The 26,009-nt window shown below is 39.6% G+C and overlaps 1 protein-coding gene across 1 annotated transcript in view; it reads left to right on the forward strand.

Moving 5' to 3' along the window:
• The window catches only part of Tmtc3 (Transmembrane O-mannosyltransferase targeting cadherins 3), a 705,524-nt gene that overhangs the window by 247,694 nt on the left and 431,821 nt on the right, over nucleotides 1–26,009 (forward strand). The window contains exon 4 of the mRNA XM_065224254.1: nucleotides 6,231–6,312. Within this exon, the coding sequence (XP_065080326.1) occupies nucleotides 6,231–6,312 (82 nt within the window). The remainder of the gene's footprint in view (nucleotides 1–6,230; nucleotides 6,313–26,009) is intronic.

Raw genomic sequence — 26,009 nt, forward strand, 5'->3', positions numbered from 1 at the left:
TCCAGAAACTTCATTGAAGTTCAGAAATCGTTAGGAATTATCCGAGAAAATTCTGGAAAGTTTCATGAAAATTAGAAAAATGCGGTCGTATTTTAAATGAAGTACAGTTTGCTTCAGGGTGTTTCAAAGTTTGGGGTAAATCATTTTAAGAAAATTGCGGAAAATTTAAGAGGTTCCCAAATTTCTAAGAAATCTAGAGAACTTCAGAGGTGTTTGCAAAAGTTCAGAAATATTTCGTGAACCTCACAGAAGTTCATGGATTTTCAAGAAACTTAAGAGACTCTCAGGATAGTTCTATTAAATTCAGGGCAGTATCAAGAGCTTCAGGAGAGTTGGAAGAATTTTAGAGAAGTTCCGAGTTCTTCAGGGAAGATCGGAAAACCCCAGGGAAGTTCGAGTAAATATACAGGTATTTAAGGAGACTTCAGAGTAGATCCATGATCTTTAGGAAAATTGAGAGAACTTGAGGGCAGTCCAGAGAAAGATTTTAAGGAAAGTTTCGTAACCATCAGGGTACTTTTTAAAACTTAGAATGAACTTCAAGGCAGGTCTATCAACTCAAGAAAAACTGTAGAAACTTTGATAAGTGAATTTCAGGGAAGTCCTGAGACATTCACGAAAGTATTTTAGGGAAATTACTAGTAGTTCCGAGAACTTCAGGAAAATTCCGAGAGTTTCAGGGTTGTCCTATGAACAGTTAAAAAATCGCAGGAACTCTATAAACCTTACTTTTAATATCTGACTGCAGCAAATAACAGTCACGTTGCTATGTACTGGTGTGGAGATTAATAATCTCGCTTGAATTATAGACGTGTATTGCCTTATTGCGAAGACTACAAATCAAGAAGACTGGCAACTCTGCCAAAAATTTGCTATCTCAGAATTATCTTCCACTTTTCCTAAGCTCTTTAGTGATGCATTTATGGGCATTCGTATGGTGAATTAGTAAAATGCATGCCCGTTCTGGATGGCTTTGGCATCTGACCACAACGGGGGAGTTAAGTTTTGACGCTCGGCAACTTGGCGCATTACTCGCTGACCATTTGAATGTCACTGGCCAATCCGACACTGTTGTTATCATTCTCTGGAAGGGGTTGGTCGATTCCAAGAATTGTTAAAGCATACAGAGGATCACTATCCGATCGTTTCATGTTCTGACAACATCTAAAATGGAAATATATGTTCTTTATCAATACGTACCGTTTTGGATTGTAGTCCTTCAACCTTTCATTTTCATTTTCTCCAACATTGGATCCTGCTACGCCTTCCGTTGGATCGTGATGTAGATACTGAATATTTCTTTGATTCCTTGAATTTTCAGCATTCGAATGACGGTAGTTTACTCAACGGAGGTGGAAGCCGCCAATTCCTTATATTTGATTGATTCCAACAGGCAAAGTAAACAATATTTCGGTTCATCGTACACAAGTAAAAGCTACTTTCACTAGGTCCGAGTTTTAATCCTCTACTTGATCCATCATGACAAGTTCTTCGGTTTGGAGTTGGAAAACCACCGGCTTGCTGTGATTAGGATATAAATTGCTGTGAAATTTTGTAGAGCAAAACAAAAACAACAACGAGTACCGTGCTATGATTATTCGTTTCGGTGACATTAGGTCACACACACAGTCACTGTTAATGAGCAGTCTCACTAACACTTGTGCTTCAAAGTTCCACCTTTGATTGTCAGAGGCGCTGTTATCAGTGACGTTTGACATTTGAATGGGAGAAGGGAACAGTTGCCAGTCTTCTTGATTTGTAGTCTTCGCTTATCCTCTATAATGCCGGGAAAAGAGTTTCGTTATTATCGCTTCCCAATTATTATGTGTGAACCAAAACAGTCAAACAAGTATGGTGAGGGGGAGGGGTTTATATCAGTGAGTAGAAGTGGGTTTGGCTTATCAAGGCGAGGGTCTGGGTCAAGTCAAATAACTAAAGTAGGTACGTCCCTTTGGAAAAGTAATCGAGAACTGGTAAAAGTATGTTACGTCACAGATATCGATTCCTAACATAAGGAATTGATGACATTTAACAAATGGTGCTCTTCAACGATAGTATTTTTAAGATTAAATGCGTGCTAATTGCAGACAAGTTCTTCTCATACCCCTGTTCAATTTGGAGGGAACCAAATTGTGTGTACCGTAAAACGGGGTGTCTTTGATAATGCGAGTAGCTTTGATAGGATAATGTAATGATTAAATTTAATCTATGCGCTTTTTACGAATTCGAAACATTGGTATCACATTGTAGCTTAAAGTGTTTACGTTGATATCGTATATAGTTTTTAAAGAGTATGTGTTACAAATTGTACAAAACTATTAGAACACATTTTTTTATGTTTTTCGCCTATTTGAAAAAAGCACTCAAACCATCACTTACGAAATGCATCTCCGATATAGCCATCACAAATTCAATATTGTATTCTTATTCCTTATTATGTTTTCTGATTATATAGTCATTCAAAGTTTCCTATTTCAAGAACTAAATTGTTTGATCGAAATAGGAAATACTGACGTTCGGTCACAAAACTAGAAAAAAATATTACAAATGCAATAATTTTCGTTAAACATATCCCTCCCCTTGGCTAGTTTTTTAACCTGGACGTTGGTGGGCGGGCCTAATCTTATGCTTCATAGTGGAGCGTTGGAGACGGTTGGTTTAGGTCCGGCGTCGTTGGCTTATGCCGTGACAGAATAGCGTCATGAGCATGCGATGAGGATTACTGAGCTTCCCCTCTCTGATGAACCATTGTATAAGAGAACCAAAGTTCTAGCCTGAAGTGATAGTATCACACTTGTTACTCCTTTATTTGAAAGCCGCGTTGTAGTACGCTTACGTATAGGCACTGATGTTGGGTGCGATACTGGCGGGTTTTGCCGCAAATCACTCTTATTTTATTTATTTTTACGCAGATAAATTTATTTGGGTTTGCAAGGGAATTATACTATTAAAATATTTCAGAAAGTGCCCAACAGTGCTCCCTCTACTTGCGTGACAAGCTTTCGTTGTTGTTTTCATTGAGGTATTACTCAGGGAACAATGTTAAACACCATTTTTGTACATGGTATTGCAACAAATTTTATATGTGCTTCATTTTGATTTGGGATAAGTGTTTGAACTATGGCTCGGGATTTCCACTGTGGCGTACTTCTATTGTGACATAGCCATACGTATTTTTGTGGTGCGACATAGTGGAAACGTGTGAGCGTAGTTGAAGCATATACCCTATGTAATTTAAAAATCAGCTAGGAAACTAACTTCAAAGTGAAGCATGTTAGTAACTTGAAGGTGTCACCTGGGACGAACTAATATATATTAAATATAGGTCAAAGTCAGAAACAACTTGAAACACGTTAAATTTTAGATTACATTCACAAGTTCAGGTACTTAATAAAGCATGGTAGGTAGATTAGAGATTTCAATTATTTATTAAATTATTTAGACTAGAGATATCATAATCATCAAACGAACTTAAATAAGAAAATTTAGACAGCCTAGTAGCATTAAGTGGATTAACAGAAGAGTTAGGATGCGGAGGGTCCGCTTAGGGAGGCAACTGGCAACTAGACTCTTCATGTATTGTCTGTTTATTTTAATTATTGCTTTAAAATATCAATTTGGTATTTATGTGAAAGGATGAATCAGTGGGAGATGGATTTTTGGTTTCTTTACATCTAGCATCACTATGTGCCATTTCCTCAAAACCCCCCAATAACCGGCCTCTTCAATCCCTTCCTTTTCCCATGGCGAAAAGATGATTGAGAGATAAAAATCAGAAAAGAGGCCATTTTAGCTAAAATTCACAAGACAACAGAGCCAATACAAGTCAATTAGATTGACAGAACATAGTTGCATTGCTTTTCAATGACGACCGATGACTGTTTCATTGATATATGATTTTTCCATAACTATGAATCCTCAGTAGACGTGTTTTTTTATCAAAGGCAAGTGTCACTCGAGCCATTCAACATATTCGTTATTTTTATAAATTGCTGTTATGGTTCGAGTGACACTTGCCTTTGATAAAAAAAACACGTCTACTGAGGATTCATAGTTATGGAAAAATCATATATCAATGAAACAGTCATCGGTCGTTATTGAAAAGCAATGCAACTATGTTCTGTCAATCTAATTGACTTTTATTGGTTCCGTTGTCTTGTGAATTTTAGCTAAAACGGCCTCTTTTCTGATTTTTATCTCTCAATCTATGAAATAAACACTAAAACTATGTTGGAATGAAATTTCTAGAACAATATGAGGAACATTATGCCGTACACTACACATTTTTATATCATACGGGTGGAAAATTCGTAGAACAAATACTTTAAAATTCTTCACTTTTTAAGATATCTTCGAGCATGAAACTAAGTCAAACTTCAATAAAATAACTTCTAATAGTCAACCTTTGGTCACAAAGTTGGTAGATAACACATTAAGCTTTGCTATGAAAGTTGTTACAGCAGCTTTCGTTGTTTCAGTCTCGAGATACAAATATTATAAGCCGTAAATTACATTGAAAACATAAAATTAACTAGAAGCACCTCTAAATCAACACCGATTTTGCTGAAAATTTGCACAAAAGTTCAAATTAACATGACGAACAGTAATCACGGTTGACCCGTTACATTCCGAACATTTCGTTTAAAATGAACAGGTCTACTATTCAGCCATTACCCGTCCTTTATCTTCGGCTTTGGATTGACTTGCGCTCCCATTGCCCCACCAAACGCTGCAAAATGAAAATGAAAATGAAATAATTTTCGTTAAACATATCACTATAGAACGGCGCCGGTGGTGTAGTGGTAAGCGTGATTACCTCTCACCCCAGCAGGCCTGGGTTCAATACCAGTCGGCGCCGCCGGGATGTTCTGAGGCATAACATCTCTGATCACGCCTTCCTTCGGATGGGAAGTAAAGCCGTTGGTCCCCGGTTCATGAGTTGATGGGTCGATAGGTAGGGTCCAGGTGTGGGAGCTGCCTTCCTGGCACGTCGGTAGCATTGGTGCTCAGCACGGAAAACTAGATCGACGGAAAAAACAAACCAAAGGAAAAAAAAAAAAAAAAATATCACTATAGAATTGAGTCTATGATACTCAGTACTTGTTTTAAAATAATAAAATTTGAAAAACATTCATCACTGTAAACAATATTTAGAATATACAAAAAAAAAATACCATTAATGATACCCCATACCGTAACATGCTTTTACACATTTCTGTATCACAATTATGGGCGCTCTTGAAAAGGGGTCCATGGATTTTAGGTGGACGAAGCGCGCATATCTAAAAAATCAGTGAGCAACAATCAGCTCTAAATTTACCATGAGAGCACTGGAAACAACGACTTGCAGAGTTCATTAAGTGTCATGCCGCAATTCCATTAACATGGAACTAATTTCAGTCTAAATGTCTCGGAAGATTGTGTACACACTGCACAGCACACTGGAAAACTTCTAATGACTTTACATAGCCACCGTGTAATTAAGAACTCTTGTGCAAATAGGCTATAAAATTCTTCAAATACCCTTCCGTACTAACACACACACACACCCTCACTCTTCAACACCATAAGCACACTACTCCCATATTGCTATTATCTTTCCATTTCATGCTCCCGAGGAATCGCTATCCTCCCGCAGTCCATTTCCTCCTTCCATTTTCCTGCGGGAGCCAGCGTCACTAATTAAATTAATGTTATGGCAGCACACTCTCGGCGTGTGCAAGTCAAACGAACCCCAAGAAAAGCGACTACCATCACCCCCATGCACCCTCATCTAAAGTGAGAGAGAGAGGAGGAAGAAAATTTAATACCGATGATTCTTTTACTACACAGTCCAACCCGGGCAGAGGGATTTTAATTTTCAAAACTCTTCCCCGTTCCAGTTCACCACCGATTCCACCCACACAAACCTAAGCCAAACCCAGAACCAACGCAGATCGTGTCCATTTGTAGCCTTCGGTTATGGTCATTGTGTCTTTCCTTTCCCCTCCGGTCCATTCCCCATTCGACAATCATCCAACAAAGTCAAGAGGATGATGACGATTCCTGGGTGGGTTTGAATCGAGTCCGGAATCCGGAAGATAGGAAACGATTGTGGGTTGAGCCGGGGCGAGTGGGTGGTGCGGGACTGCAGTAAATTTACGATTTATATTAACAGTTGTAGCAGCTTCAATTCCAATGGCACTGACTTTGTTCCTTTCGTTTGTTCTTCTGGTTCTTTTTTTTTGCAGAATGTGCGCCATGCTCCTGTCGGAAGTGTCCAGCTTTGCAGCGGCGATGCTGTTCGCGGTGCATCCCATCCACACCGAAGCGGTAAGTGTCAGTGTTTTCCTTGCTGGTTGTTATCTTCATCGAACGGAATTGTGGACTTGGTGCGGGGGCGGTGGGTGGGAGATAGAGGGCAAAGTAATTGCTACCTGGTTAATGCCAATGCAAAACTGAAAGAAAGAGCTTCGGTTAGCAGGAGGATGATGTCTTTGTGTCCGATGGGAGGGATTGAGATTGAAAGCTGGAATTGAGGATTGCTTCCTGGATGATTTAATTAAAAAAAAAACGGGGGTTCACAGTAGTTACAAGTTTCACTGGAAGTTGGTAGACAAGGATCTCATTAGCAAGTAGCAAGAATGATTTTACGTGAGACGTGCTTCTCGAGATGGAGATGGTGCTACTAATTTTGATAAGTTCTGTATTTGGTAACATTTGAGTGGAGTTGAAAATGTTGCAATGAGTCCAGTAATATTCGAGGACCCAGGAAAAGGATGCTTTGTAAGATGACTAGAAGGCCAGGTGCAGAAATCTTTGTGGTTTATTTCAGAAGAAATTATCTGGAATAGAAAATGTATGGTTAACGGAAAGATCCTATTTATTTGCTTACAAAAAATCCAAACATTGCTCAAATTTTACCAGGACTTGGACTTATATTGAGAATACTATACCAAACAACTTTGTCGAAGCTGCAACCCACCCTAATTTACATACTTGGAAAAAAATGGTCAAGAAATCAGCAAAACATAACAAAAAATTGAGGCACTTTATTAATAAAAAGTCATTAGGCATCCCCTGCAATCCCCCTATGAATTGTATATATAACAGTAGGATATAAGTTGCTCAACAAAATAACGTTGGGATAAGCTGCTTATACCTGCTAACCTGCATGATACACCCCTTCAAAAATAGTGTTGAAAAATATAAAAACGGATGTTAATCCTTTAAATGAAGAGATAACGATTTGATTTTTTCAGCAAAAAATGTGTATTTTTAGAGCACTTCCAACTTTGTAAAACATTAAAAAAATGTAAAATTCAAACAAAAAAGTAATGTTAAAAACACGGTTAAATGGATACTACCGTTTGTACTCCATTTTCACACTATAACTTTATCCACTTAAGAGATAGAAAATTGTTGTCTTGGACAAAGCTTCTTAAAATGACCTCATCTACAATGTATCCATAGATGTTCATCATTTTTAACAAGACATAAAAAAGTTTTTTTTATCTGAGTGTATACCCCCCTTAAGCAAGGGTACTCAAAAAATGAAGAAACATGCTATAAGACATCAAAATGCAACTCTCTATAGTTTCGTCGCAAATGGCCCTGTCCCATTTTATTTTATTTCGTCCCACTGTGCGTTGGTTCCGTTCCATGTATTACAATCATTTAGTCATTCTGATATAGAAATTACACAGGAGATGAGAATCCATGATAAAAGGATTTGTTCGCGCCCGTCGCGGGAAATATTTCGGACACACGAGAAAAGTACGTTTTGACACTACAAAAATACACTTTATTCCCGGACGAAATTACTGAGGAGATGTTTCATCCTTCTTGTTTGAGTTCCAGTTTCGAAGCGTGAAACCCGCTGAATCCAGCAGCTCGATGACTTCTTGAACCAAATGTTTACCTTCTTCTACGGTGTCTACTCCTGAGAGCGTGTCGTCAACATAGAAGTCCTTCTTGACCACCTTGGACGCTACAGGATTCGTTAGCGCTCCGTTATTTGCTAAACGCTGCAGGCATTTGGTAGCAAAATATGGTGCAGATGAAGTACCGTACGTGACAGTGGTCAATTCGTACGTGCGGTAGACGTTTGACAGGAACCGTCGAATACTACGCGCAGCTTCGTAGTCTGGCTTAAGAACAGCGTGGTGTTGTAGGTAGTACCTTTTTACTCCTACTTCTTCGATCTTTTCGGTGACCTCCTTCATGTGTCCAAGCAAAATGAATTCATCGTACATCGTCTTGAGCTCTGGATTTGCAGCGAAACGGCGTTCGATGCCCATCAACCGTTTTATCGCTGTGATCTCCGAATGACCTAACCGATTATTTACGGATTCCTTCTTCGGCATCATCACAAAATCTGCCAGTCTCGTTTCTGCTGCTAAGATTTCGGCATGTCTCTAGGTCCCAGAACCATGCGAGTTGATCCTGGAGCTCGGTGGTACAACACACGAGAGTCAGAGAATCAAATCCACTGTGTGTATGCTCGGGAACCTTGCCGGAAACTATCCAGCCGAAATTTGTGTTCTGCAGTGTGGGTCCGTCTTCAGTCGCCTTTTGCTGTTCGCTCCTCCTGATGATGACGTCTACTAGGACCAGGTTCATAGAAGCGTGGATCAGCTAAAGATGACGATTCCGGAAGCGTCCAGCCGCTGATATCGCAGGTTGCAGTCGATAGCGACACAGTCAACCGTGGGAGGACGTGGAACTGCATCTCTTGCAAGAACGATGAAATGCGATCCAACCTCGGCCTTACTACAGCACTGATGAGTTTTGTTGAAGTGCTCGTAGATGAGCCAATCCCTTGGACAGACAGATACGACGGCGATCCGTGGAGCTGAAGTTTGCTTTAAAACTCTTTCGTCATCAGGCAATGCTGGGAACACGAATCCAGCAGGGCTCGTGCCAGCATGGAATTGCCGTGACGGTCCTTAACTTTGACTAGAGCGGTTGATAACAGGATGTTCTGTGTAGGTGTGATTGGGAGTGCGATGTTTGTCTGTGTTCGTGGCTGTTGATTGAGTGCTTTGTCCTTGCAATGTGGTGGATGTATTGGTACTAGCGTTGTGTGTTTGTTGTTTCGAGTTTGTTTGTTTGGATTGTGGCTGCTGTCTGGTTTGTGTTGGAAAAATTGACTGAGCCTGTGGAACGGAGGATCTAGCTGATGCACCATGCAGCAGGGAGTGGTGCTTCTGTTGGCAGTGACGACAGACACCCTTCTCGCAGTTTCGTGCAATGTGGTCAGGACTCAAACAATTCAGGCACAACCTTGCTTTGAACGCAGCTTCACTGCGCTCGGGAACTTGAAGACGTTGGAATTTGCCGCAGACAAAGGCAGAATGCCACGATCCACTGCAGAATGGGCATGGATGCTTGAAGATCTCACGGTGGTGTGACACACGGATGACTTCGACGACCGTTGATCAGACTGGCTCAGCTTCGTTGGGGCGACGGATTGCAGCACTGCACAATTGTGGTTGTGGTGTGTTTCCCACTGCCGTAGAGTGGCAGGATCCAGTCGGGAATACACCATGTATGCGAGAATCGTACTTCATGCAGTAGTTTCTTCGCCGATCTCCTTCAACATTTGTAAGTTCTTCTCGTAAACGCTGATGAGATTGCTCGGTCCGTCGTAACTTTCTCGCTTCAAGCCTGCCACGGCAAAAAGGGAATCCAGATGTGCCTTCACAATCAGCTTCTTGTTTTCGTAGCGGGACTCAAGCGCCTTCCACGCTACGATGTAATTCACTCCACCGACTCGATCTCCTGCAGGGTCTCTCATGACAGGGCTGACTTCAGATAGCTGAACCTGCCCATATAGGTTAGCTGCTTGTTTTCGTGGATTAGGCTGCGGAAACTATCCCGGAACGTAACCCACTCCTTAATCCTCCCACCGAACGACAGAAGGCGAATTTCTGGAAATTTCACCTTCGAGAATGATGCTTCGCATCGGTCACCAAGTTGACCATTTCAGGATCAAAGGTCCCAAATTTCATGGTGGATTTCAATAGATGGCTGGATGATATGAAACTACCACTCACTGTAGCAAGACAATTATCGGTAGACTGTGGACTATCCTCGCTGTTCGACTTGATCAAGTTTAATAACCTCTAATTGAGCTCAACCTGCCATTGTATGAAGGGCCAAAAACGGTTCGGGTGAATCCGTGGGCAACGTCGACCACGTGCATCCACGGGATAAATGAGAATCTCCTTCTAACAACAGGAGGATGCCCCAATGAGTAGGGAGAAGAGCCCGCCCTCTTTTCACGAAATGTTAACGACAGGGAATTGGTATTTCAACTCTCCCCATCCATTTCGCTTCAATCTGGTGCCCAGTTGGACCCTCCCGTACCCAGCATTTTTTTAAATCCTTGTCGGGTGTTTTCATCACAGCGACCATTTTTCTGATCTATTGTGATATACTCCCTCCCCCCTTTTTTTTGTTTTGCTATATCAAGATGCCGTATCACTATTTTTAGGAGTGATCGCCATTGTTTGACTAATAGCATTATCCCAGCAAGGCATTACACTTCAAATACAGCGCACTTCCTTCGCGTAAATGGCACAATAGTAGTTTTAGAAGGATTTATGTTCAATCACACATAATCATGAGACAAAATTTAAGGCAATTTGCATTCTGTTAGCGATAATACAATCATATTTGCCACGTACAATTATGACGATATCATTTGCGAAGTTAACTATTTCGAAGCCTTGGGCTATTAAATTTTTGAGAAGATCATCAACTATTAAATACCACAATAGAGATGATAACACGCTTCCTTGCGGGCATCCTTTGGTTGCTCTTATACTGATGAGTGAGCTTCCAAGGTTTGCTGATATTTCTCTTGTTGATAACATCTCATCTAATTTACAATGTTTTGATCGAAACCACGTTTAACATAGCTGTAGTCATTGAATCGTGAGATGAATTATCGAATGCACCTTAAATGTCAAGGAATGCAGCAAGTGAAATTTCTTTAGCTTCAAAAGATCTTTCTGGTTTTGTTACAACCGTATGGAGTGCTGTTACTGATTACTTACCTTCCTGGTATGCAAACTAATTTTTGCTCAGAGGATTTCCAACTAGATATGATGACTTAATGTGTTCATCTATTGCTTTTTTTCCATTATTTTTAGCATAATAGACGATAACCTTATTTGCCTGAAGGATCTTGGTGAAGTTTTATCCTTTTTATCAGCCTTGGGGATAAACATAACCCGCACTTGTCGCCACACTGCCGGTACATAGCTTAATATTAAGCTTGCTTGAAATAGCTTTGTTAGAATAGGCGTTAAAACCGCTTTACCCTTCTGTAGTAGTACAGGAAAAATTCCATCCTTACCTGGTGGCTTGAAAGGTTCAAAATAGTCAATCGCCCATTCAACTTTTCTTTCAGTAAAGATTTTGTTGGCCAAAGTGCAAGCCTAAGCTCTTGTTCTGTCTAACTCAGTCGTTTCATTCAATATTTCATGAATATTTGTCCTGGTTTCATCGATACCAATTGCTGTTGTCGTGGCGTTTAGGTCTTCGTTTGAATTGATCATAGAACATGGAAAATGCGTTCTAATTCGTTCAACTCTAACGTTTAATTTGTAGAAGTAGTAAAAGCACCATCCTCTTTTTTCAAAGTGCCCTGCCCTTTGGAATGATCTCTAGCGAGTATTTTCTGCAACCTAGAATCTGCTGGAGTATTATCAATATTCTCACATGTAGGTCTCCAGTGTATCTTCTTTGATCTCCGTATTTCCTGATTATAAGTGGTGAGGGATTCCTTATATTTTTCCCACTGTTGTGTTCGTTTAGCCCTATTGAAAAGCTTCCGGGCTTTTTTACGAAGTTTCTGTAGCCTATTGTTCCACCAAGGTACATCCCTGTTTGTAGAGCTTTCCTTGTCGATGCAACTCTCATAAAAGGCATGTTGGATCAATCTTGAAAGTTGTTTAGAACTATTCTCAAATTCTACACACGTGTTTTAGCTAATTACTATCGTGTCTCTTCCTGCCACTAGCTCTGAATTATATAACTCTAAAAGTTCGTGTGAGCTGTTGACCAGCCTCGTATTCAAATAATGTTTGCTTGTGATCAGACAAAGATATTCCGCCTGATACATGCCAATTTTTGATTTTATCCGACATTATTGGACTACACAAAGTCAAATCTAGATCTTCTTGTCTAATTATTTTTATATAGGTTGGAGCAACTTCTCTGTTACATATGTCTATATCATTGTTAAAAATATAATCTAGAAGGTACTTACCTCTGGTATTGATGTCCGTGCTAACCCATTTCGTATGATGAACATTTGCATCACAGCCAATTGTAAATGCCTTATTTTGTTCCTTGCAGTATGACACAAATGCCGCTACTTCTGAGGTCCATCTCCCAAGTCCAAAGTATGTTAAAGCAACATAAATTTCTGTTTTTCTTTGAGTTGTTGGTACTTCCATCATGACAATGTCCCCTTTTATAAATTCTATAATAGGAACTAAATTTACTCTTCCATTTACTAAAATTGCAGCTCTTGGAGCTAATTGCCCTTCGTCGTAAATTAACTAACAAGATGTTGTAGGAACTCCTAATATCCTACTTTTATTTGTCCATGGATCCTGAATCAGAACAATGTCCAGTTTTCTCTCAGTGAACCATTTACAAAGTATTTACAGCAGTTGCTCCCTTCGCATGGTGAAGGATCACTTGAACAAATTTTATTTTATTGTTGTTGAAGTTGTTGTTGTTCGCCGCTCGCATGGGGATTTAGTTCTTCACCAACATTGGTTTTGCGGTTCCCCTTATTTGGATTATTTTCTACTTGGATAATTCTGTATCCTGGCTTCGATCCTTGTTTTTGTGGTGTATTTTTTTTTTTCATTTCCGACTGTAGTATTACGGTTTGTTTTTTTTTTTTTGCTCTCGACACCACTTGATCCTGGGATTTCGCCAATTTGATCTACGATCATCTTGTCATCGCCAGTGCCTACGTGGATCTTTTGAGAGTCCCCATCATCCCTTTGCTCTGGTCATTCACTACCATCGTGTAGATGTCTCTTTTGGAACTTTTTCCTTTTGTTGGCATTTCCAAACTTGAAATCAAGGATGAATTTACTGTTTTTGATGGAGTTCAAGGATCCTCCATCGACAGTGAAAACTAGTGCTACATGTTTATTTTTTTTCGATGCGCTGCAGTATCCTCCATGCATTAACAGCCAACGCATCGTTTAGACTTTCTAGGAGAGTCAGAATTTCTTCATTATTGCCCTCTGCACTCCAAGGGAAGTGAATAAATAGCCCAACTTGAAAACACAATCGCCATATTTTGGTTTCAATGGTGCTTTTCGTTGTCCTGCTACTTTAACGAAAATTGCTTTTTGCGTTGCCAGCATGAAATGTTTGATAATAATAAAAAATAAAGAAAAGTTCTCACCCGATATGTTGCAAAGGAATCCATGACCAGTGTTAAAAACAGCACTCTCGCCTTTCCTTCCTCGCACCTCTATCAACCTCACACACTCTAGCTGCTCCAACTCGAGGGATCTCAGCAGAGACAAAAATGGACTGCGTCCATTTTCCATCACCAATCACTTGCGACCAACGCCGAGATCAAAACCGATAACTCCGGCGACCGAAAACAAACGCGTCTAATGGCGACCACGGCACACTTCCATTGCATTTCATTTCATGGTGAGTTTCTTTAGAGAATGTCCACTTTGACGTTTGGTTCCATCTGTTCCTCCCCTGGAATAGATAGATGGCCTTCTTTGGCCCAGTTGCCTGAATATTCAGCGTTGCACAGCTTCTTCAACCAATTCCGGATAAACACGGGTGGATATCGTCATTCTGTGGTGATGATTCTTCAATTCTTCCCAGATCTCCTTGACATTATCCCTGTTCAGGAATCAGCGGGTGCTGGCTGTCGTCCACGAGCAAAACGAAGGTGGCCCGTGCTTTGGGACCTCCCTTTTTCCAGGCGTTCATTAGGGACGTATCTATTTGTGTAAACAATGCATTTGATCTTCGATTTGGCGTAACTGGTAGCTCACCCACGTATGCTAACACCACAATCATATAGGAGAAATTTTACTCTAGATGATAGTGGTGTTAGTATGCGTGGGTGAGCTACCAGTTTTTTTTACAAAAACAGATACGTCCCTTTGAAAAAATAATCGAGATAGGATCGGGTAGCATCTGAAATGTGCAGAGAGAGTTGGAACAATTTCCATACTCAAACTAACCATCCAACGAGCGATGACCGAAAGTAATTGATACTTTCACGGATTAAAAATTGCACCCATACTGCATAGCAAAAAGCATACAATCATCGACCAGAGACAGAATCAAACACCACTTTATCTGCATGCGATTCCGAACGAGCGCTCCAGAAGGAGCTCGAAACAATCGCGATGATTGCGAAAGAAGAGTTGTAAAAGCGAGGATTTTTCAGTGCACTCAAGGGATTCATAATCGAGCATAAAACGATGTGGAATGAATCAAACGAAGACGAAGAGGGGGCTCCTTATGAGCAAAGAAAAAAAAAACAGAAAGAAATGAAATCCATTTCAAATTCACCAAGGACGAAGCACGGATGAAAGTAAATATACTAAATTGAAATTTGTGTGGTAAAATGGGAAAGTTCAGCAAGGTTACTTCCCTTTCCAGGCTGTTCCGATCTCCCTTGGCTTGCGAGATTTCTAGGTACACGTTTGTACCCAGTGTGCAACGTGATGGAATAATAATTCTGAAAGCATTATTAGAGTAGAGCGCTACTTCGTCGTAATCGCCTATTTCCGTTCTATCGAGTAGAAAATATTAATCAATGATTACACCGTGCACAAAGCGCTCCCAGCGAATCAATTCTTTCATCTGCGTTCATCCGTATGACGATTAAAATCCAATGGTGCTTCAATGCGTTTGGACGGAAATGAAACTCGTAGGACGAATTAGGAATCAAGAAGCAGTGCTATATTGTAACAAAGAAGAAACAATTTGAGATTCTTCATCAAATGGAACGGTACGGTATGGAAAGGTAAATCAATTTATGAGTCATATTTAGGAGAAACATTCCATTTTTCTGTTGAAAACCCGTTCGAAAAAGGGAGATAAAGGGGGGGTGGGCTGTGCTCAATAGGACGGAAATAAGATCAAAAACCCTATTCCTCTTCCCGTTTGCTCGTCATCGGTAACTCAACCTCAAACCGCATTTGCTCATGGATTTCATTTCTATATTGCAGCGGATGCTGAATGTATGTGATATCATACTCCGTCATTGCATTTTACGGTTTTAAAAGAACACAGGGCAACACATTTTCGATGTGGTAAGCGTGACTACCTCTCACTTCAAAGGGCCTGGGTTCAATCCTGAGGCATTAAATCTCCGATCACGACTTCCTTCGGGGAAGGACGTAAAGCCGTTGGTCCCCGGTCCATGAGCTGATGGGTCGATATGTAGGGTCCAGGTGTGGGAGCTGCCTCTCTGCCGCCAAGATCGACGGAATTCAAATCAAAGAAAAAAAAATCACATTTTCACTGGAAATCAATTCGTTTTATGGAAAGTATCGTGCGTCTCTATCAGAAATCTCAGGCCATGGAGACGCATGGTACTTTGAAGTTGAATTGGAATTTTTTTCTTAAGACCAGTGTAAGAAGTCATTACATAATGACGAGGGAACGTCTACTGCAAGCAAAACAATCCTGAATCAAAGAATCAATTACTTATGCCAATTAGGATATCGGTTGCAGCTCCACGTCTTCCGATGCGTCCTTGTTCCGTCCGTCTTCGTTTTCAACGAGCACCTCTCCGGGAGATTGACTTCTGCTCAGCTCCCTACTGATGGCTTCTGCACAGCAAGCCCAGTAAATAAATTTAATTATGAATCCCGAACCCTTATTGAATGTTCGTGATTTGAATTTACAATCCACGGCTGGGATTCCTGGCCGGGAAGGCAGGAAGCTTATTGACTTTGACTGATGGCGTGCAACTACTATACGTAATCACTACATGCTGAACTGAGCTGAACCGTACCCTTGCCAGGGAAAAACGGGAAATGGGATAAATGCGCTCCTGAGCGTATGGAATCGTACTGCAGGAGCTAGTATTGTCCCGGAGTCAGGGCCGTGTAGTAGTAAATGATTGGGTTACGGCTATTGGAGAAAATGGAATGATTTACGTAATTGAGTTAGGTCGGTTCCGTATCGAACGATTTCTCGGGCAGGAGGAAATTGGTGAGCTATATGAAAGGGTCTTAAAATACTTTGCTAAATAAATGATTAATATCATGGATGTTGGTTCCCTTATCGGAGCCTTCTTTTCTATATGATGGCGGCGTTTCAAAACGAGTGAGGTGAGTCAATGCCATTTTTGCGATTTATGGTTTTGGAATTTTGTGTTGGATAATTTGTCGACATACCTGGCCAGTGCTGCCATTTCTACGGAAAATTCCGTAGATTTGCTGAATTGATAAATTTCTACGGACTTACCGAGCCCCGTAACGTGGGTAGATCACCTTTTCGGGGTACGTTACGGGATGTAAGATCTACCACCGATTCCTAGTCCAGACTACTTCAAACTAGTGGACCAGTGAGAAGGCTTTGATGCCTTGTTGATAGTGACCCTAATAAATTTGTTATGGTTATTTTGCTTAACGACGTGTTTGGGGTATCATCCAAACCATTTGTGGAAAAGTTCGACTATTTGGGTTATTGTTCATTTAAGGTATTTGTTTATTAGGGGAGGCTTTGTCCACCGAGTATGATCTTGAAATAAGGAAAACTCGAGTTAGTTAGTCTTTATCTATGTGATTCCTAATATTCTATTCGTTGTTCCCTAGTTTGAAGTTCTGACTAGGGTTCTGATGCATGGTCATTATCGGTGTCATTGCTTAATATTGTTGATAAGGAATCAAATTTTGACTGACAACGGGGGGCGCCTTTCTAAGCAAATGAGTATAAGAGAGGCCGCCGTAAAATATGGCATACCTAAAAGCTTACTACAAGATTGTATCGTTCTGGATCAATGTACTGCATTGGGCTCAAGAAGACGTTTTCAACAAATACGATAAGCTGTTTGCGCATCACGTCACGGATTTGTCGAATTTTAAACTGGCCTATGATCTCGCGAAATAGCTGAAGGTCCCTCATCGGTTCAACACTCAAAAAGGCAGAGCTGGTAAAATGTTAATCTACAGCTTCATGAAAAGGCATGGATTTTCTTTGAGAACTCATGAGTCGAATAGCCTAATGAGAGCTGTTGGGTTCAATTGTCCTCAAGTTATGGTTAAGTATAAATTTTAACCGTCCAATATTTACATTTGCGACGAAACTGGAGTGCCGAAACATGAGAAGGTTTTATCTCCCAAAGCCGTTCGTCAAGTTGGTAAACTGGCATCTGTGTGTGCGTCGTTCTACAATGTGCGTCGTTCTACAAGCTTACTGGTATAGTCGAACAAACAAAAAAACCATTACATCGCCTACATGGTCAATTTCTAACACTTGTTGCGATGTTCATGAACAGAGGATGATAGGAAACGGAACTAACATTCACTGTAATAAATTTTTGGTTTGCGTGCACTTTCCAACGGAACACTGGTAGAGGAAAAGGAAAAAGAAAAGGAATCCATGCAAGATCTTTGAACCGAGCAGAATCAAACAAAAAGACTATGCGAAAGCAACAAAGAAAACCGCTTGGCAACAAAACCTCTTACGCGTCTTTGCGGTACGTTTAGACTATCTGATGTGTTGGTCTGATTCGAGCTGGGCTGCTCGACAATTTTGTCGGATGAAATGTTCGAATGCGTTCACACTTTTTCGACATGATGATTATATTTGACGTTTGATTTGTCGAACGTAATAGGTTTGTGGTTAATTTGCATTCGACTCATTCAGCAAAATAGCAAATGTTTTGATGACATCCAGTTGTAAGGTAAATCGATTCCATTATTCAATGTGTATAATTTGACTGATTTTTCTTTCCAGTGTGTTTGGCCGTCAACAAAATAGTGAATATATAATACGAAGTATGTATTATATAAGAATAAGCATGCCAGACAGCAGGTCTGAGAGTCTACTAAGAATTTTTTAGAGCCTTAGAGAGATTTGTTGAGCTTCAGGGTAGTTTTATAACAAAACTACAAAAAATTAGAAAATTTTACAGAAATTAAAAGAAATTTGTAGATCTTCAGAAAAATGTTCAAAGAAATTTTCGAAGCTTCAAGCAAGCTTAAATATTTTCAGATCAATTTGTAAACTATAAGGGAAATTTTGTTAAATATTCAGGGAACTTCGCAGACCTTCAGAAAAGTTCAAGAACCTACAGTGAAATGTAAGGAATTTCACAGAAGTTTGGAGATCTACTGAAAAATTATTGCACATCAGAAAAGTTCCTAGATTTTCAGATCAAAGTCACAGAACTTTGGAAAAATCACAAGAATGGTCATAGATCATCAGATAAATTTTTAGACCTTCAAGAAAGAGTGCAGCTTTTGTGATGCATTTTTAGAATGTCAGAATTTTTTTAAAAAAAATATATTTATACGATTTCAGGGAAATTTGTGGATCCTAAGAGAAACATTTAAAACTTCAAGGAAGCTCAACTATTTTCACATAAATTTTGAGGACTTTAGATAATTTAGAAGATCTGCAGGGACATTTTCAGATGTTCAGGGTAGTCCAAAAGCCTACAGGGGAATTAACAAAACTGCAGACAAGTTTGTTGATTTACTGCGAAATGTATTGAGCCTCAAGGTAAATCGTAGATCTTGAGAATAAAACTACAGAGTCAGACAACTTTACAGAACTTTAAAGATATTTGCATGACTTCAGGAGTGTAGATATTTAGAGAAATCTGTACAACTGCAGATCTTCAGAGACATTCAGTGATGCATTGTTTCAGAAAAGTACTTCAATTCCAAAAACAAATCTCAGCAAAGTACGACAGTCCAATATTTTGCAGAACTCCATGGAAGTTGGAAATAGATAGATCTGAAGAACTTCAGAAAAGTCCGTAGGCCTTAAGAGAAGTCTGTAGAACTTCAAGAAGTTCGTACATTTTAAGAAAAAAATCGCAAAACTTTAGCAAAACTCACAAAATTTCTGGATAGTTCGACGATCTTTAGAAGTATTTACACAACTTCACAGAAATTCAAATATTTTCAGATAATTTGTAGAGCTTTAAGGAATTTAAAGGAATTTCAGATAAATCTGCAGAACTTTCTGGAAGTCCAAGAATCCACTAAGAAATGTACAGAACATTAGAGAAGGTCCACTGATAAATCTGTAGAATGTTATTGAGGTTCTTGGATTTTAGAGAAGATCAACTGATACATCTGTAGAATTTTATTGAGGTTCTAGGATTTTAAGGGAAATCTACGGAACTTCTGGGAAGTTCGCTGATCTTTATAGATATTTGCACAACTTCAGAAAAACTTGCAGATCTTCAGAGAACTTCCTTAAATTTCCGGGAAGCTCAAAAATTTCAAGATAATCTTTTTATACTTAAGGGAGTTGCGTAGATATTCAGAGATATTCTCAGATAATAATTGAATCATGATAATCTACAGAGAAGACATTCATGATAACATTCGAGAAGTTCGTAGATTATGAACATCAGAGATAATTGTTGATATTTAAGGATCTTAAATCTGCATGGATTAAGGAATTTTGAAAAATTTCTAGAGAAATTTGCAGATCTTCTAAAGAACACACAGGACTTCTAAGAAATCTGCAGAACTACCGAGAAATTTTCAGATCGGCAGGAAAGTTTGTTTATCTTCAGAGATATTTACCAGAGAACAGATGATGATGATGATGGTCCCACCTTTTACCCCTACAAAGGTTTGAGCTGGACTATTTATCTTTAAGATAATTGAATATGACATTTTAACCAGGTTGGCAAACAAAATCGAACTGGTTTCAGTTACAGATATAAATTCCCTCTAGAGTCTACAGTTGCTTCACAGCGATATAAATGTGGAAAAGCTCAGGCGTCCACCTCTTAGTTCGCCTTTTTGTCCACCTAAAATATTCATAAGTATTACAAGCAATCAAGAGTTAATGAACAATCAACAAAGCATCCTATTACACTAGCAACCCCGCAATCTGATGCTATCATAATTCTCAGCAATGTCAGAAATGCTCACGAACCCCTAACATTTGCCAGAAAACTTACTACTAACTCATTTTTTGCATTTTTTTATCAAATGTTAAATTCAGTCCTTTATATCCATAATACGCGCGTGAGGCTCAAACCTTTGTAGACTACTTTTTTTTTTTAATTAATCTACTATAAAATCAAATATTAAAAATCCATCATCACCCTCGTGGCGAACAGAAATAGTTTTTGCAGTGCTACAATAATTAATAAAAAGTCGTTATGACAGCTATCCATATAAAATAATCCGTTAGAGATAACTTCGTCAAGATACATAATTTGTCAATTCATAAAAAAAAAATCACTGGATAACTGTTCAAAAGACAGTTTTAACGTGTGAAATGCAGTGTCTTTTAAATTCTGTAAGTGTTGCTAAACGTTTGATATGTCTAGGCATCGAATTGAAAACATTTATACCTTTATAATATAATGAATTCTGTGAAGCACAAGTCAAGAAATGTGGTGTTCTTATTTCTACCGCGTTTCTAGTATTATATCTATGAAAGTCACTTCCTCTTTCAATTCGATCACACAAATATCGAGGCAGCAAACCGTTAACTACTTTAAAAATGAACACCATAGTCAAATACACTGGAGTCGCTTTTTACGCGGGTGATACGTCCCGCGTAAAAAAAAACCGCGTAAATTCCGGAATCCGCGTAAAAAAAAACCGCGTAAATTCCGAAATCCGCGTAAAAAAAAACCGAGTAAAAAAAACCGCGTAAATTCCGAAATCCGCGTAAAAAGCGATATACCGCGTAAATTCTGAAATCCGCGTAAAAAAAAACCAAAATCCGCGTAAAAAAAAACCGCGTAAATTCCGGAATCCGCGTAAAAAAAAAACCGCGTAAATTCCGAAATCCGCGTAAAAAAAAACCGCGTAAAAAAAACCGTGTAAAAAAAAACCGCGTAAAAAGCGACTCCAGTGTATACAATTCTTTGCTTCACCGACAACCATTGTAAGGCGTCTAACATCAAAGTTGAGGAAGTGAATCTATTACATCTCAAAATCAAACGCATTATTTGATTCTGCAAGCGCTGTAATCTCGATATTTGTGTTGCATTGGCCAGAAATAAAATGGAAGGGCAAAAGTCAAGATGAGGAGAGATGATTGATTTGTATAGCTGTATTTTACTGGCAATAGTTAAATCGTTTTTCAGTCGACATAGAATTCCATACTTCTTGGCAATTTTCTTGATGACATTGTCAATGTGAGAGTTGAACTTAAGTGTGTCATCAATAATCACGCCAAGATATTTAATCTCCCGAACGCGATCAATTGTCTCATCATCAATTACAACAGAGACGTTCTCATTTAATCGATTCCGCGAAATTACCATAAATTTAGTTTTACTTGTATTCAATTTTAACTGCTTATACTTCAACCATCTACTTAGAGAACGCAAATCTTCATTCAAGTGTAAAACGGCTTCATCTAAATCCTTAGCTGCAATGAATAACACAGTATCATCTGCAAAAAGATTAATGTCGCAAAATCGTAAAACACGTCGCAAGTCATTAATATACATAATAAATAACAGGGGCCCTAATACACTTCCCTGGGGCACTCCAAGGGTATTCCCCACGGGACTGGAAACAGAATCATTAAAAACAGTCCGTTGAGTTCTGTCAGACAAATAGCTTTCAAACCACTTATATGCAGTACTCGTAATTCCAAAGCGCTTGATTGATCTTAACAATAAGGGCCTAGAAATTGTTTCAAAAGCGCGTCTAAGATCCAAAAAACAGCAACAACCGTATCTTTTCAGAAATAAAACTTCAGGGACTTTCGAAGGTCTTCAGAGAACTATGCATGATTGAGATCTTAACAGAAATCTTCAGAACGAAGTTTTGAAATCCTTTTTCGTCTTAATATCGCAGTTCTTGATGGACAAGATGAGCCAGATCCCTGCCGGTGTTCCTCCTGGGCAACCATTTCCTACTCCACAAAACTCACCTTCTCCTTCTCATTTTATTTAAAATAATAAAACCAAATACGCCTGCCAAAGCTAGAGCAATTTTCCGATGATTCATTATGGAAGCATTTTCTTTTGATTCCGGATACAATTTTGTTTTGAAATCTAAATTGACGATTCTTTCGATATGTGCAAGCAGTGTGAACACCAGCAAACAGGGGGGGGGGGGGACAAAGTGTGTTGAAAGTTAAATCGAGCAGATTTTTCATTATGCCGGCGGTAAACATCAGACCAAGAAATCAGATAGTCTAAACGGACTTTTAGAGTACCGGAAATCGGATAAGGAAGGCTTCATAAGGTACTCAACGTGCAAATACTGGACCCACAAGACTTGCGCAGGAATATTAAAGCGTCCCTTTGCCTTTTTGTGACAATGGTATCAGCTTTAACAAAGCGGTGAAGCACGGAATGAAATACGAAGCTGTAGAGTTGTAGAGTAAAGTTGTTGAGAAGAAGTACAAAAGAACGCCGTTGATTGCTTCCATTATAGGTAAATATACATCATCAAAGGCAAGTCACCGTACATACTTTCCCAAAATTATAGCAATTGCATAGACAAATATAAATTTAAAACTACATGAACCACTAAATGCTGGGAAGGGGAGGGACCACCAGGGCACCCAATTGAAGCGATTTGAATTGGGGAGAGTGAAAATGTCAACTCCCTGTTGCTAACATTTCGTGGATAAAGGGCAGGCTCTTCTTCCCATTCATTTAGGGCATCTTCTCTGACCAATTGACTGATCAAGTAGTTGGAAGGAGATTTTTAACTGTCCCAAGGAGATCAATAGGCGCATTGCCTATCAAATCCATCCATTCGTTTTTCGCCCTTCATACAGCGATTTACTGATGTCAATCAGAAATTATTAAGCTTGATCAAGTTCAATAGGTAGGGGAGCCCACAGCGATCGGACTAGTTTCCGTGCTACCATGAGTGTAGACCACTTTCATCATCATCATGACGGCATTAAAACGTTTCTCCAAATCGACTTCCAAGTAGATTACTATAAGTATCTGAAGGATCGAAGAGGAATTTTCCAAATCGATATCCAAGCAGGATTACCTCGGATAGGGTCCAAACAATGATCTAAGAGGAATAAGATTCGAACAAGGTAGACAATTTACAGATATATTTAGCAGTGAAAAGTGCTGATTAAATTTGTTGCAGACCTTTAGACCCATGCAAGGCACGATGTAGAAGGAAGCGGTCGATTATTGGCAAGAGGTGGCTAATAACTGAAGCGAGTTTGAAACAGCCACGACAAGATTGTTCACTGAAATGGTGAAATCGGAATACGAAGACTTGGAAGATACTCTAAGTGATTCAAGTAGCGATGTTCCACTGAACATCCCGGATTTCAGGGGTTTATATAACGACGAGGATGATGTTTTCCCAGGATTCGTCTAATCAGCATCACATTAATATACCATCGCGATACTGTCAAACTCTGTGATGGTAAAATTTGCTAACAGCTTCCCTTACTTTTCACCAATATCGATCATTTTTAACAGTTAAATAATAATTTTATTTAATTAGTATATTATACTGTTGTCATCACTGTTTATACTATCACTGCAACTAATTCATTTAGGCATATTCAATTGAACTGCATTGGGTTATTATTTTGCATGCAATGAAATGGGAAAAGGGGGAACTCACGATTCAGCATGGAGAATATATGGGAGCCGTTCTAGGGATTCATTTTAGAAATTATAGCATGACGTGATCACCATGATCCACTCACGTTCTGGAATGTGGCCTTGAGACTTGTGATTTGGCCTTCATAAGACCCCCTTCAAAATCAAAATCAAGTATGCATTCAACACACAATATGAGCCTAGAGGTCCTAGCGGGCGTAAAACCCCTGCAGAACCGTTTCTGGGAGCTCTCATTAAGAATATTGATTAAATGTAGTGTCAGTAACAACCTTGTGATTGAAAACTTCGAAGAAATGCTCGAATTGAGCATCCAGTCTAGATTCGTGCGAATCTATCTTAATTATATGTCATCGGATATTAGCCTTCCTTGCTATATATAACCCCACTCGTGTATGCTTTACTAACTACAGTTCCTCCATTGACTATGATCTCTCCATGAAACAGGCTATTCAAGGAGTTCCAGATCAACTTCGACCTATCTCAATTCCCCGCATTTTTGCTGAAAAGTACCAGTCAATTGCAATAGAAGATTTTTCACTGATGGATCACGCATTGATGGATCCACTGGCTTCGGCGTCTTCAATGAATACTCAACCGCCTTTCGGGAACTTCAGGAACCTTGTTCCGTTTATGTTGCTGAGCTAGCAGCAATCAATTTCGCATTGGGGATGATTTCCGATATGCCCATAGACCATTACTTCATCTTCTCGGATAGTCTCAGTTCGATTGAGGCTATTCGGTCGATGAAACAAGGAAGGCACTCATCTTATTTCCTTTCAAAGGTAAGGGAGCAGATAAGTTTGCTGGTCGAAAGATCATATATGATTACCTTTGTATGGGTTCCCTCACATTGCTCAATCCCAGGCAATGAGAAGGCAGACTCTCTCGCAAAGGTGGGCGCACAACAAGGCGAGATTTATGATAGAAGAATTTCACATGATGAATTTTTCCCATTAGTACGTCAGAGTTCTCTTTTAAGTTGGCAAAACGATTGGACAAATAATTCTCTTGAGCGGTGGTTACATTCCATTATTCCAAATGTTTCTTCGAGAGCGTGGTTCAAAGGTCTGGATGTAAGTCGGGGATTCATTCGAGTGCTGTCAAGACTTATGTCCAACCACTACTCGCTAGACGCACATCTCTATAGAATAAACCTCGTTGACTGCAATATAGGTAGGTGCAGAACCGGTTATGATGACATCGATCACGCAGTTTGGTATTGCCCGGGTAATGACGCCTCCAGAGCACGACTATTGGATACCCTAGTGGCCCGAGGTAGACAACCCTTCCGTGAAGTAAGAGATGTATTGGGAACACGTGATCTTCCCTACATGCAAGCGATCTACGAATTCCTTTGTTTGTCTGATGTTAGAGTTTGATGTGACTATCCCCTCCTTTCCAAACAATTTCCCGCCATTGTGTCCCAGTCTTATTATCCTCCTGTTCCTGTGCTACTTGCCCCTGCCCAGTCAGGATTTGGTCAACCGTCCGAGAGTAGTATCAACAATCAATACGAAACTAACGATTTTAAATTGGCTCACCACTTTAGTAGCCTATTGGTCCCAAGCAAACGATTAACGTACCCTATTCTAGTTGAAATTCTATTACTACACTATGTTTGTTTTGATTCGCTATGAAAGTTTGACAGCTAACATCAGGGGTGTGTGGATTCATGCAGAACATGCAGGGGTGAGTGAAATAGCTTGGGACTGCTTGGGACCGTTGTTCTGGTACTGAGTGAGCCAAAAATAATAATGATTTTCTTCGGGACCCAGTGGTCTTAGAGTTACCTCTATGGTAGTATCTGAAGGAGGCTTCAGAAACCAGTTTCCTACCTAGATCCTTCCAATTGAAATTGTTACCCATTAACCTCGAGCCCGCCACGAGTAATTGGTACCCAATACTAACCTAGAAATACTGCTATTTAAAATGTAAATCAAACATTACTGATTTTGGCTCCGCAAAGTGTCACACACGACTGAGCCTAGTAAATAAACGAACTAGTTAAAAAAAAGTAACACTTCCTTCAGGAAAAAGCAAGATCCGCACGACAAAAGAGCAGGGCTCTACATTTTCGAAGCTCTAAAATGAACTCGAGTTTTGTTTCTCTCATACACACGTGCTCAACGCTTCATTTCTATAACGCCCAGCTAGACTATCAGTAAGAAATGATAATGAAGGAAACGCTGGCTGTGGATCTTCTCGTCGTTGCTTTGCTCATCGCTTTCAATGT

This window comes from Ochlerotatus camptorhynchus, unplaced genomic scaffold, assembly GCF_037179485.1.
Source record: "Ochlerotatus camptorhynchus isolate MF236.1 unplaced genomic scaffold, CSIRO-AGI_Acam_v1.1 ptg000209l, whole genome shotgun sequence".
Lineage (NCBI taxonomy): Eukaryota > Metazoa > Arthropoda > Insecta > Diptera > Culicidae > Ochlerotatus > Ochlerotatus camptorhynchus.